The sequence below is a fragment of the Anser cygnoides genome, chromosome 1 (assembly GCF_040182565.1).
Source record: "Anser cygnoides isolate HZ-2024a breed goose chromosome 1, Taihu_goose_T2T_genome, whole genome shotgun sequence".
Lineage (NCBI taxonomy): Eukaryota > Metazoa > Chordata > Aves > Anseriformes > Anatidae > Anser > Anser cygnoides.
In genome coordinates, this window is record NC_089873.1 from 207,922,759 (window position 1) to 207,937,406 (window position 14,648).

The following is a 14,648-nucleotide window of genomic DNA, read 5'->3' on the forward strand; positions in this document are numbered from 1 at the left end:
AATTATTTTTAGAAGTCCATCGAGAAAAGCATAAAATGGCAGAGCAAGTCAAATGGAATAGGCAGCAATCCAGACAATGGACATAAAAGAGCTGACCCTGACTGCTCTGAGCGCGCCCACTGGTGTTTAGAGAAGCTGATTCTCCAAAGGAAATGCATACAACTGCACTAGTTTAACTTGGGGACTGCTTAATTTCACTCTTCAAACACCATGCAGTTGTGGTTTTGGTGCAAAACTCATCTTTAAGGCATTCCCAAGGAAAATGACTTGCAGAAGTCTCTTAGGGCGCATAGTCTTGGTATTTGTATTTCGGGAAAGTTGCAGCAGGCAATAATTAACAAAAGGGGCAGTAGGTGTTGTAAGTAATAGTTTGCAGTCATAAAAAGAGTTTCCCTCTTAGCAACTCTGAAGTACTTCATCCTCTCTAAGGAATCTAAGAAGTTATAAAGAAAAGGAAACCTTTTAGGTCATTGAGTTTGCTCACTTCATACAATATATTCACCATGCAGGGTAGATGTGAATTAGTATAGGTCAGCGGTTTTCAGCCTGAGGGTCTATGAGGCCACACAGATCTATGGACTTCTCCTAAGAAGTCCACAAAAGAGAAATAAGAAAAGCCAGTCTATTGACAGGGAGTATAAATTTGCTATACAGAAGCTCATAATTCCCTAGGAAAAAAAAAAAATGTAGGATACTGAAAAATGCTAAAAACTATTGGTCTAAGTGGCTGAAATTGATTGAGAGGTTAAGGTTAACCACATCAGGGGGCTGGTTCTACTTCTGATATATCACCCACAGGTTTTTCATTTTACAATTTTCTCCCAGTTTCTCCTGAGAGTCCCCAAACTGTTCTGAAGAATGATAACAATTACCCTGGACTTTCTGTGCCACATTTTCCACTGGCAGAAAGCCATAAATGGACCTCACTTTGTGGTGCTTCTTGGGCTAATGCCAACTGAAACCAAGCCTTATTAGCTTGCACGACATCAACAAAGCAAAGTGAATTTCTCTCCTGCATTGGTTTGGAAGGCAGAGGAGGGAAACATTTCAAATTGACCAAATAAATTCAGTAAATAAACAAGTCAGCATTTAAATGGTTTTAGCTAGAGTGTGAGTGCCAGCAAACGTGCAAGTCAGCACAGGAAAAAATAGACCAGATCTGAATTAAAAAGTCTCAGATATTTATTATCTTCCTTTTATTGACTTGAGTTCTTCCAGCTTAAAAGGCAACAGTGAGCATAGAATATGAAAATCGATGCATCTCCTGCTGTTTATTGCAAATAAATTTGATTTTCAGTTAATTGTAGCAGTCATTTTTCATAATTTATGAGCTGCTGTTACTGGAGAGTATCAGTCACACTGCATGTTGATGTGTTGGATGATGAGTGTGGCTTGTTGCAGGGGAAGGTGGAAGTCACCATTGGTGACTCAAATGTGCAAGCAAAACCAGAAGATGCTCTTCTCCAGTTCTCCACAGAGGATGGTTTGAAAACTATCCCAGCTTTGCCCAAAAGTCAAAACTGGAAGAGTGAGGTCTCTAGGGATTTACTACTTCTTTGCTTTTGTAATTTAGGTCAAGTTCATTTGTTACTTCGTGCTGTGGAGTGGTAAGAGGATGCTCTCTCAGACTTGTTTTGCAGCCAAGTTAAATGGATTAATCTGCCACAAGCTTGCACTGTGCTCCCCAAGCAAGGCTACAGGGTTCAACGGATGTGTGAGCCCCAAGCATCCTCATCTGTCCACTCTGTCTGAAAGCTTTAATTTTTTCTGGTCAATTAAGAACGTGTGAAGTTCATGAATGCTTTATACAGTTTAAGTGTTATCAGCTGTAGATCCATAATCAGCTGAACCATGGTTATTTCCTCCTGACATCAAGCAGTTCCTTTACCGAACTTTAGGTTGACATGTTGTCCAGTCCCGTTATTCACTTTGCATTCAAACATCTCCTTCTCTCTGTTCCCTATGGGATGCAAAGTCACTGGAATGAAAAAGCACGGTAAAAGAGCAGCTGATCATTCAGTGCATGTGTGCTATAATGCAAACCCTTCCCCGCCCAGCAGGACACGAGGACAAGCCAGAGTGTTTCCACAAGCATGAAACCAGACTCTGGAAAAGTAGAAATCTGACTGTTTCTATTGGATTCATGTTTTCCACCATGTGATATTTTACATCAACAAATAAAAACGCGAGGAGAACCACATGCTCTTGTGGTTTTGAGCACGGAGAGAAGCATAACTCAGTTTTGGATACAACCTTGAGGCTGAGGTCCAGACCTGCGGAATGAATTTCAATAACGGATAGATAAGAACTTTGCTGTTCTAAGCGAGGTTGGGGACTGAACAGTCCTGGAGATCACGCGTTCAGATCCAGCTTGTAGAAACACGTCTGAGCCACAAACACTGCTCTAAGACTGAGTCTGGGGCTTGCACGTGAACTTGGCGGTTTGGGCTCAAAAACTCTTTTGATTGCAGGGGATTTATTTATTGAAATAACAGGAGGAAGCCAACTAGACTGATTGTGATCAGCGGTGTTGGTATCTGGCCACAGTCCAGGGCCTGATGCCTCCTACTGGTTAATAGATAAAGTTCCTTAATCCGTCTGACCAAGGTGTACTGTAACAGGAGCGGGGTACATTGTGCCACGTAAATGCACGGTGCAGATAAAGGCACTCACAGGTGGCCAAAATCCTTTAAAGACATTCAGGGCTGCAAAATAAAAGATTGCATTAATAAATAAATATGTATTAAAATAGAGGCACTAATTGCTCTCCCCAGCTCTCTCATGCAACTTTCTGAACAAAGCGTGCTAATATTTGAAGACTCCTTCACATCGATTTGGTCTGATTTTGAAGCTCAGCAGGTAATGAGACATGAACTCAAGAGTCATTTTTCAGGTTATATTTTTAGTCAGCTAAACAATGGCATCTATTTGCAGCCAAATAACCTCTGCTGTGACTGTGTCAGAATGAATGGCTAAACCGAGTCAAGTCGTGAGTGGTCAGCCAGAGGAAAGTGAGATCACCCAAGGAAATTTAAATCCCCAATTTGTAATTTCATTGATTTCAAGGAGCAGAACTCACTCAAATTTCCTACTGTAGTACAGTTGCAAGGTATATGATTTTTTTTGTGATCATTGCATTCCCCATTTTGCTTTTCTCTTTCTCCCGAAGAATTCCATCCCCTTTGCTTTCATATGTGATGATTTTATTGAGCAAGTCCTGAGTTTTAGTCAGACACAAGGTTCCAGAGACAGGAATCCAGCTGTTTTTTTTGGTCTTGGCATAGTCACTTGGTGTCCCATTAACCAACACCATGAAACAGGGCAACTTTTCCTATGATGTTAGGACTCTGGAGCTGGAGGGTCTCGGTTGAAGACAGAAGATGAATGGTTCTGCCATTTGACACGTGCTAGGTGAAACTGTCCCCTATTAAAGAATAACCAGGCTGCTGTGTTTTCTCCCAGGAGCCAACTTCTCCTTGCGAGAGCTGGGTCTTGAAGACGTGACGCCCACACACGGGACTTTGTACCGGACTGATATCGGGCTGCCTCACTGCGGCTACTCCATCAGCACCGGCTCAGATGCCGACACAGAGGCAGACGTGGTCATGTCACCTGAGCACCCCGTGAGGCTCTGGGGACGCAACACCAAGTCCGGGCGCAGCTCCTGCTTATCGAGCCGGGCCAACTCCAACCTCACCCTCACCGACACGGAGCACGAGAATACCGAAACTGGTAAGTGCCATGGCAGCCTCGAGCTCGACCAGCAATGCCACTTCTTGCCACTCCACCTTAATCTTCCTTAGTTGTATTTTTTTTTTATCAGACTCAGTGAAAACACTCTTCTAATAGCGCCGTGTCGCAGCCTTTTGTACTGTCCTACAGTGTGTTTGTTAATAAACTGCTGGAGAAGCTCCTACTTATTTATCACAGCGACAGAGATCATTAAGCGGCTGTAATACTTTCTCTGCTTTTTGTAGCGACCTTTCAGACAAAAAGCATTTAAATCTCCCCTCCCCTGGCTGATGCTGCTCTTATCTTTGCTACAGATTTTCGGGGCAGATAATTTCCTTCTTTTCCTCACTGGTTCCTTGACAGGAGCCGTTTCATTTATGTAAATCGGCTGACTGCTCTCTGAAGGAAAACGGTGGTGAAATATTTTTAGAAGCCTTTTTCTTCGTGAGAAATAAAAGCTGAAGGTCACGAATTTTTTATCTCAGTAACTTTGCATCCCCAGCTGCAGGGACTCCTGCATGCCTTTTGTAAGTCCTGCGAACCTTTTGGTCAGCAGTTCTGCCAAGCAGTGTAGGAAGGAGAGAGGATTTTGATTCAATTGCAGCTTGACCCGGGGGTTCACACAGCCATATATGCCTTTGCACCTTTAATTCAATTATGGCACAGCCTGCTTCTTAATATAGCTGCTGCGTACAAGTCATCGGGCGCTTGAGCTCAGCTCTGAAAGCTGATGTGAAATGACTGCATTGCTTGTTCTCGTTATGCTTTTTGCCACAGTATTATAGTGACAAATGATGATAACTTTTCCTTTGGAAGCCATGACACAGTGAGACATACACCACCCACATGATTTTATGTTTAACTCCAACAAAATTACAGTGGAATCTTATTAAGTTTCTGTTCAGTGATAATGATATATTAGGCAAAGTTCAAAGATAAATGACCTTCTATTTAATGGATGTACAGAAGAATTTTCTTAAAAATGTATCTTTATGATATATTTTTTTAAAGTTTATTGGTGTAGCGTCTTACAGGGTTTCACTCAGTAGGACAGGCAGATAATGCCTTAGCATTTTACTTCCTAGCCTTGTGTTTTCATCAAAAGACAGAGGGATCTTGCACGCTCCCCAGAGCAAACACCTTGGACTTGCGTCCTGTTCTTGTTTCCATATCCCTCTCCTGCGCTTTATATAGTGGTGTATGAGCAGCTGTGAACCTATCCCATACATTTTTCTTTCCATGCCTCCTAAGAAAAGCAAACCACAGAATTCTAGCCATTTTTTTTCCTTAAGAGAGAAGAATTACATTAGCTACTGGAGTCTTTTTCACCAGTTTCCGTAATGCTATCTCTACACGTGCAAATGCAACTCTGTACCTACAGATCACTTACAAATGAAATTATATTAGCAACAACACATTAGCAACAGCACATGCCTTGAAAGGCTTTACTGAAACTAATAACAGAGGAAGGAGTACTAATGTCAGGACTGAGACAACCTCCAATTCCTCTTCCCTTAAATTTGATGAGACACTAACCATTTGTTGAACCACCATAGCAATTAGAAAAGGGAAGACAGCAAGGTGGAGAACATATCTGCAGGGTTTTAAGTGCTGTCCAAACATAGAAGTTTACTTGGCTCCTAAGCATTTGCAGTCTTAGGTGTTGAGTATTTTGAATGAGACAGTCTATATCGTAGTCAAAAATATAAAATCTGTGTAGCGTAAATATAAACTAGAGAGGGATGGTGTGCAGAATCTAATCGTGTTGTTCATATTGACAAAAAATAGAGGTGTGGAACACAAAGAATGCAAGGGAAAATATTACAACCCAAATCATGCTGTTGGAGAGCTTGAGCTGGTACTTGAAACAGACTTCCCCGGGAAGAAGGGAAGAGATAAGAGACATCAGCCAGATTCAGGTGAGAAAAATTTGCCCAGAGCTGCAAGAGAGACACATAACTTCAGTGTAGGGATTGCCATTGAATTGAGGGTATAAAAGTATCCAAACACAAGGTGCAGAGGAAGAGGAAAACAGGGACTAAGGACAAAATCTTAAGCCTTCAATGTACACAGATAAAATGTGGACATCTTTATTTTGTATTTTCTTGGCACAGGTAAAGGTGTGACAAACATTTGCAAACAAACCCCTCACAAACTGAAACCTGCTGTTGGAGAATGCGAAGCCTGGGATACACTCAGAAATTCTGTCTAGCAAATGGAAAGATTGCTCTGTCACTTTGCACAGAAGCAGTGTTACTGTGGGCCCTCTGCAGCTAGCTATCACACAGGCTATTTTGAGAAATCCCAGATTTATAGGAGAAATGTTTTCAAGAAGACATGAAATTTTGCTAATGGCAGCATAAAGTAACATAATGCTATGACTCAGTTTACAGGATACCTTTATTAGTCAATATTAATTGTTGACAGTATTGATAGAAGTTATAGCCTTTAGCTGAAGTCAATATGGAGCTTTATGAACCTGCCATCAATAGAAGATTTTATGGGGCCCATTAAACCAACTTTTCCAATGAAGGTTAACGTCAGCGATTTTTATGTTGTTCATTATTTATCCAAAATGAATAATCAGAATTTACTTCTGATGTTTCTAAATCCAAAGCTGTCGAAACACAATTCTACCAAGACATTCGCTGTGTTCTTAGAAAAAGAGAAGTCTGGCTCCCTCAAAAAGCGGGTTTTCTTTTATTTGAGGAGTGGTGATGCCTTGAAGGAACAGATATGCTGCTCAGTAAATGCGGCCACAATCCCCCTCTCTGTCTTTAAGGAAACCGATGAAGTGGTCTGGTTCCATGGCATATTACAGTCCATAAATCACTTGCACAGGCAGCTGGCATGAAAAGCCATGCAATGTTTTATCTAAACTGTTCCCAGGCTTTCCAGGAGGTTGAGTACTTTTACTAGGTTAGGAGTTTGTTTTCACTGAAGTTAGCTTGAGTTACAACCCTGGCATTGCCTTGAGCTCAGACCCTGCACACCCAAAGAGCCTCAGAGGCTTCTCCTTGGTTGGCCAGTGCTTTCTGCTCAACCTGGCTGGTCACTTGGCAGGAAAGGGGATGGAGGGGACAGCTTAAATCACCACAAAATCACCACACCTCATCCAGACTAATGCAATCACTCTATGCTGCTAATATAGCAGCCATTTAATGAAGCTTAAGGGTTATTTTGCATCATGACCACCTAGGTTAAGCTGAAGTTGTGAACTCATATCAACAGTTCAGGTCCGTGCACAGAAAAGTGTTTGGGTGCTCAATGTCTAAGCAAATAATTTAGGAGAATTTTTTTCCTGTGCTATTTCACACGGTTTCTCAGCAAGACTAATTCAAACAAAAGAAGCTCCTGAGGTGATCATTTGGATCTGAGCCTGGCATCAACTTAACTGGTGTCACCTTAGGCAACCCTGAACAGGCTTTGCTCTGATTTGCTCTACTTCTTTACTATAGATACGAGCAACATGGAGGAGAACGCGGTAATAGTTTTCCAGAAAATGACTTATTTTGCAGCAATTCAGTCAAAAGCAAAATATTTCTAGTCATAAACATATCCTCTTAAAAATACAGAACCACAGAATAATTTATGTTGGAAGCTGTGCTTAAAGCAGGGCTAACTTTAAGGTTAGATCAGGTTGCTCAGCACCTTATCCAGTTGCATTTTGAGTATCTCCCAGGTTGGACAGTCCACAACATCGATGTCCCAGCTCTGGTGCTGACCATTCGTATTGAGAACAACTCTTCTTCTTGGAGGTAGTCAGAGTTTCTACTGTCCACTCTCTCTTGTTCCCTCACCATGCTTTTCCAAGAACAGTCTGGCTTTATCTTTTGTATATCCCCACATCTAAAATAGTTAAAAGACAGCCACTGCTTTAGTCATCTCTTCTCCAAGCTGAACAAAGACACCTTGATCCTCCTCTCATAAATGGTTTGTAAGTAGTAGGCACTGGCAGAGGTAGTCAGAGAAGTCTGGGGAACTCCAGTTCTAAAAGGTCTGAGGTGTAAACCAGACACATAGCTGCTGGTAACCATCCGGGTTGGATGCTGCCTCAGTCAGAGTTATTGTACCTGTTGTCCTCTTGAGCATCCCTTTGTCCTGTTTCAATAGTTTGTAGCATTGACAAGCTTTCTTTGGTTTCAGGGGGCATGCAGGACTGTTCAGACTGGGCTTTGAGAACCTTGTGGTTTTGTACTGTCTAGGACACTCAACAGATGTAGAATTGGACAGCGTTTGTTGGTTAGCACCCATGAAACAGGCTCTGAATATCTCCTTCTGCTCCATAGGGAAGGTCCTACCCTAATCCCACCCAAACCATTGTGAATCATGCTAATAGTCTCCCAATGGATCTGAGCATGAGGGGGGCAAAAAATACTGATATTGCCATACCTTCCTCCTGCTCCCAGAACAAAACGAAACAACACACACACTTTTCTCTCTGCCTTCGATGTGATAAAGAACTTACTGGTTTATTCAGTGCAATTGCTTCAGGATCACTTTAGACCTGGGTCAACCACATTTTAAAAATTTGTCTTTGTGAAAGTGGGTTGCTGCCCTTTTTTTATTAAAAAGAAAATACAATTTAACTTTCAGCTATTCCAAAGAAGCCGAGGCAATCTCAAGATTCACTTCATTTTTAATCAGGGTTTAGTGCTAATTTCCACCAAGGCATGCAGTCAGTTAAATGTGAGAAGGAGCTGGAGAAAGGGGGAGCGGTTTCTTCATTAGCAGTACAAGTCAGCAGTGATTAATGCTCTGTACATGTGCAGAGTGGAGCTGATGTTTCTCTCTGTCGTCATCTCCTCTTGGGAAGAATGTGGGCAGTATCAAGAGGCCACAAGGATCTCACAGACAGGATGAGTAACATCAGATGGCTTGAGACAGTTCAACCGAGATGGAGATGATATAGAACTAAATGCTCAGTTGTGATATATTGTATGAAGAAATTATTGCAGCAGAACTGTTGCTGAAGTGTGGAATTTTCTTATCTAGCAGACTGAGAGATAAGTAGACACGAACTAAAATTCCAAATCTAAGCACCCTGGAAGCCAAAATTCAGTCTGCAAGACCTTTGCTGCTAAATTGTGCTGTGGGTCCTTCTTTCCATCTTAATAATTCAAAAAATATATAGGAAACATATGCTGCTGCAAACAATTCTGCCTGCATTTCATGTGTGCAAGAGGAGTGAAAATGGCATTGCTGGGACTCAGATCTCTCGTTCACCTATGAACTCCGTGCAAGTATCACCAACATTTCCACCACTCATCTGTTGGCCACCTCTGTTTAGGAAGAACAGTTTAATCGCAAGGTCCGTTTGTCTCTGGTGTCACCTCTGAAATCACCAGTCAGTCCCAAAAGTTGTATGGTGGCTATAGCTATCGAGACACTTACTCACTTGGTGACAAGATTAAGAGTACCAATTCATTTTACGCTGCTGGACCCACATCCTACAGAGAGAAATAATTTTTCTTTTAGTCACTACCGTTCTGAGATGCATTTAAATGAGCTTTAAAGCTGTCAGGAAAACAGCCAGCCCAATATCCAAACCTGCTCTCCAAGCCTTACCAACATGACTAGAAAGGTAGTGAATGTGTTACTGTTAATTTTTGCTTTCCCATCAAATAAATTGCCTTTCTGGAAAATTCTCATCTGCTATGTAGAACTGAAACTCACTGGCAATCAGAAGCTGGAAAGCTCACATGATAGCTCTGCCTGTTCTACCATCACAGCCCCAACTCTTGGCCATTTAATTGACATAACACATGATTTAAGGAGCATTTCTTGCAGTAACCGCCACACTTTCTGATTCCACACTGCTAAAGCCATTATTGCTGCTGGAAGGAGTGCTTAAGAAACTGCATAGGAAATTAGGACTTGATAGAAACAAATGCTCATAGAAGATATTTAGAAACACAGGGGTACATTACAGCAGGAAATAATTAAAGACAAGTTCTTCAAGCAAGAAACACCAGAGAAACGATATAATTTTATTTCTCCTGGGTAGTTAAGAAGCCTAACTAATTCTCCCACTTATTCAGCAGTGCCTGATACAGACCTTGCTGAAGCCTTTGAAAATTCCTGTTGCTATCAGCAGTGGTAGATCAGGTCCTAGGTGTACGGTGGTACCGTGCTGCTTTGGAAAAATGGTCTGAGTGCCAGCAAGGTGTAAATCCCAGTACTCTTGGTTAAACACACTGCAACATGCTGTTCACCACCAGGTTTCTCGTATACATTTTGGTTTCTTATTAAATCAGAAAGCTGTCCCAGTCATTAAGCCACATGCTCCAAAATTTCATTAACTTTTTCTGAATATTCTGAATATTCTCTCTTCAGAGTGGTGGTTTTTTTTTTTTTTTTTTTTTTTTTACAATAGCTAGGGGAACCTTAGGCAAATGATATTTATTTCCATGTATATTTCTTGTTCTCTTTGGTTGTCTGGGGCTTATCTTCCTAATGCTGTCTGTACATGTTACCAGGAGCCTTACAAGGTATTCCTAAATAGCTCTGAATGCCTGCACAGGAAGGATTTTTACTCGGTCTTCTTTGCCTTCTCTTCCCTGCTTCCCAAACCATGTTGACCCAAACCACTGGCCCAAATTGCAGTTCAATATATCAGTGCAATTAGCAGTGCCAGAATTATTGTGTGATCTTAGCATTACAAATTATTTGTTAATACCCTAGTTGATAATCCATGGTGACTTTTCTTTTTATTACCACGTTTTGCTGAGTAATTTCCTTTCAGGCTTCATGCACTCTCTTGTTAATATTGTTACCGTGGCTGCAGCAACATCTTTTTTTTTCCCCCCCTTCGAATTAAATAGTGCATTATAAAGTACTTCCAGTAAATGAGTGTGCGCTTCAGACATGCTTCTTCTGCAAATTGTGTAGGCATAAATATGATACTCAGACTCTGGAGAATTTAGAAAAGAGATTTAGAAAAAAAATCATTCTTCAAAATAAATAATTTTTAAGAAAAGAAATATGCTTTAAGCTCTGTTTTCTTAAGCTTTCCTTATGCCTTTTGAGTAGGAGAAGACAAGAATAAATTAGAATTACCAGGTCAAGATCAGGCATCTGCTGGCTGTCATCCTTCACTTGCCTCCTATCAGTTGTAATCTTAATATTAACAAGATGTTTCAGCTTGAAATAAAAATTAGCCAGAGCCCTTAGCACTAAAGATCCAGCATCAGTTGTAGAAGACAGGGAACAACACTGGAAAACTACAAAAATGAGCAGCAGGTTCAGAAAGGGATTTTCACTAATCCCCTTCCCTGTTTCAGTTCCTTGAAATTCTTACGCTGCTCTTCTCCAGGTAGGATTTGCAAGCAATACCCCATTTTGATATCACATTGGGATTGCTTGGGTATTGCAGCCTACTGAAGCTGCCTTATAGAGGATTCAGAGACCGATGATCACTTGAAATGTGAAGGTCAGGGGAAGGAATGTGCCTTCAGGTTCTCCAACCGTAAAGATACTAATATTCTTATGATACTTATATTCTTATGATTCTTATGAAGAATATTAGTCCTAAAAAGGAGACTTTTGCTATACGACCATCCCAAATGCTACATTCTCCAGTGAAAAATGGCTCCCTTGAAGGCTGTTATGTCTTCCTTTCTTGTGATCCAACTTTCTAACCACGGACATCCTTGATGATGGATTCCTAATGCCTTACATTTTCTGTCCTCTTTTGTCCTTTTCAGACATTAGCCCCAAAATGCTTCTTGAAAGTGAAAAGGTGAGGTACCTCCTTACTTCTTCACAGGAGTCTCAGAGACTTTTACCCTGACAGGATGATAAATTGATAGGGTTTAGGGCAACAGACCCTTAATGTCCCTCCACTTTTAACCAACCCTCTGTCCACTTGGTGTAAAACAGCCTTTCGAGCAGGAAAGAAGGGGATGTCACTGTCTCTAGGGAAGTATTCAATGCACCCAAGAGCTGAACCTCCCTTTGGTACCACCTAGCTCGTCCCAGGGACCAGAGAAGGAGCCAACAGCACTTCACATGCTTCCACTTCAGGCGATGAAGCTAGGCAGGATTCATCTGAGTTTAATAATTCATTTTCTTCATTAGTGAACAATACCTTGATTTTGTTTCTCAATGAAGGGATTCCCACTGATTTTAGGGCTAATCTATCTCATCACTGGTCTGCTTTTTCTACAGAAAAAAATAAGTCCATGTATTTTTTTCTCCATATGATAAGTCCCATAGAGAATGTATTTTCTTTGTTGTTGTAATTTGCATCTGAAGGGATGCTGACATTAAAACGCTTCACAATAGGATTCAGCTGTAATGAACTGCAGTTCAATATAGGTTAGTGTGCAGATTTCACATTATTATTATTGTGATGACAGTGAAGCCATTAAGTGGGAAAATAAGGTCCAGACTCCATAAACTCATTGATAACAGGTAGAAACTACATTAACAGGTAAGAATTTACTGTTCTTTTCACTTAGGCTGCTAATTTTTGTCCTTTCCTTCGCCACTTTAAACAGCCTTGTCACGGAGACTTTTTTTTTAATGGAAAATAATTGCATTTAGTAACATTGCTGGCCAGCTGCCAAGCATTCTGGAAGCAAATCTGGGCACTTTTTATGTATATATATATTATTTCCAAGTGCCACAAATAATTCCTTGTGGTGTGAAACACCATAGGGGGAATACAGCTAGGGTCAGCAGCAAAAGCCCTATTGCTCTTTAAATAAAAATACTTGGCTTCAGTCTCTTTTTGGGGTGGGATTTGTGTTTGAACATCGGTGCTTGGGGCAGGTTGGACTTGCAGCTTGATGTGTATTTGGAGCAGGATTTTCCTTGCAGGGCCAGACACTGGCTTCATCCTAAGCAAACAGTCAAGCCCTCCTGGGACAGATGAGAGAGAAACAATGTGGAAAGAAAAAAATCAAATGATTATAGCGGGAAATAAATCAAAGCAAGGAAAAGGTGAAGGCTCAGAATGGTCTGTTACCTACCTCCAAGGCCAAAGAATCCCTGCCCTGCAGAGTTAAATCTGCTGGTTAGCATGGACCAGAGTTTGTTTTCCCTTGCCTTTTCCCCCTTTTCTGCTTCAACACGGTTGTGTAGGGGTCACACATATATGTCGATATGCCAGCCCAGCCTTTCAAAGAGGTACAATGCTAGTTCCTGCACAGGGGAAAAGGCATACCAGGGTTTCTTCCTAACCTGACCTTTCCAGATGCTTACATCTGTATTTCTGAACTCCTTTTGGGGCCACTGTACCTACTTCTAGGAAAAGCATAAAGCGTTAGTCCACATCTGGTCCAGTCTCCACCAGCACCCCTAGAGGTATCGTGCTTTGTCTTCAGCAATGATCCATCTCCACCCATGAGCAGAACAAAGTGAGAGGAGGGAAAATATTATCTTGGTTTTACCCATGCCTGGAGGTGTGCACCGACATCCAAATAAAGGCTTCTGCCATGAGAATTTGTTCATTAACATCTCATTGCTTTATTTCTCAGAGGCTTTTGATTAAGTGTTAGGCAAAAATGCCATTTTCTTCAATCCAGGGCAGTTATTGAAAATACAAGGCTGCCCTAGTTCTGTAAAGTCCTTGGTGTTTCTTTGAAATGCCCCTAAAAACTTTAACGCCCTAAGGCAATTTGGTTTGGTTTGTCCTTCCCACCACAGACCACTTTGAAACACAAATATAAAAAGATTTCTAATACTGCCTATCCGATGTTCACGTAGATTAAATATTTTATAAGCATAATGTTGTTATGGACCAATCAAAAATAAGTCTTTAATAAGTGTGTCTAAATAATGAAATGGCATTTGGGGACCAGACAGTCCAGGACTCAGAGAAGGGCTGCATTTGAGTGGGCACTGGGCTGCAATTCAAGAGAGTTAATCCATGGCTCTGCTACAGGCAGTGCTTAACCTTGGCTGTATCATTTCATTGCTCTTTCTCTGTATTAGTTCCCTGTTACAAAAGGAGGGTGTTTTTTTCCCCTTTTTTTTTTCCTTTTCTTTTTTCCTCTTTTTTCTTTTTTTCCTTTTTTTTCTTTTTTTTTTCTTTTTTTTCTTTATTTCCTTTTTTTCTTTTTTTTTTTCCTTTTTTTTCCTTTGTAAGTTGTGAACCCAAATACTTTCTAATCAGACATGGATATAACAACAAACACCACTGCCATACTCCACTTCTATCCAGTAATGTATTAAGTGAATTCTCAGCACTGAAATATTTAAAATGCCAGCACAGGCGACCCCTCAAACATGCAACAGCTATCTTCGGAGGGGGGCAAAAAGGCTGAGAAGTGCGCCTTCTCCCCTCACAGCTCTCTCTGCAGGCGAGACCTTTTCATGCCAGCTGGCAGCAAGCGCAGCCCTCTTCTCGCCGCTGTGTTTAATGACCTCCGAAGTGCTACAGGGCTTCCACGGCCAGCTTCAAATGTGGCAAAGCAGAGCAGAGCTTCCTCAAAGCGACGGCTTTCTGCCACGTTTGGAAGCACACGCTTTGATCGCTGCCCCGCTTTGGTCGCTTTGTAGTGGGGGGGGATGCTTTTTTTAAGTTTAATTTAAGCAAAGCGCGCGTTTCCTCTTTTAATAGAGTAAATGCTGAAAATGAAATGGGGAATTATGACAGTCCTGACTAAGGCTTAAATTCAGAATAATCACTTAGAGACTTTTAAGTTATTCTCAGACCGTTTCCAAGCCGCTGTGTCTTAACTGCCGAAGTTTTAAGGAAAGGCAAAGTCCTTGGGCAAGCACCTAGAACCGGTCTGTGGAGGTGCTAAATCAGCTCCTGACAGCAATTGCTTCTTCTGCAGGTGGAAAGGGAGATTTTCTTCACATCGAGTCACTCAAGTAGATCTGCTCAATGAGCATGTAGAGAAGTGAGAAACCTCCAGCAGTTAAGGAGAAGGGGAAGGGATGATCTGCATGAATAAAACCGAGGC

General features: G+C 41.4%; 1 protein-coding gene across 19 annotated transcripts in view; it reads left to right on the forward strand.

Moving 5' to 3' along the window:
- TENM4 (teneurin transmembrane protein 4) overlaps window positions 1-14,648 on the forward strand; it is a 1,678,763-nt gene that overhangs the window by 1,337,609 nt on the left and 326,506 nt on the right. For all 19 annotated transcript variants that reach the window (XM_066989940.1, XM_066989945.1, XM_066989941.1 and 16 more), the window contains one exon: window positions 3,463-3,732. In XM_066989940.1, coding sequence (XP_066846041.1) covers window positions 3,463-3,732 — 270 coding nt within the window. The remainder of the gene's footprint in view (window positions 1-3,462; window positions 3,733-14,648) is intronic.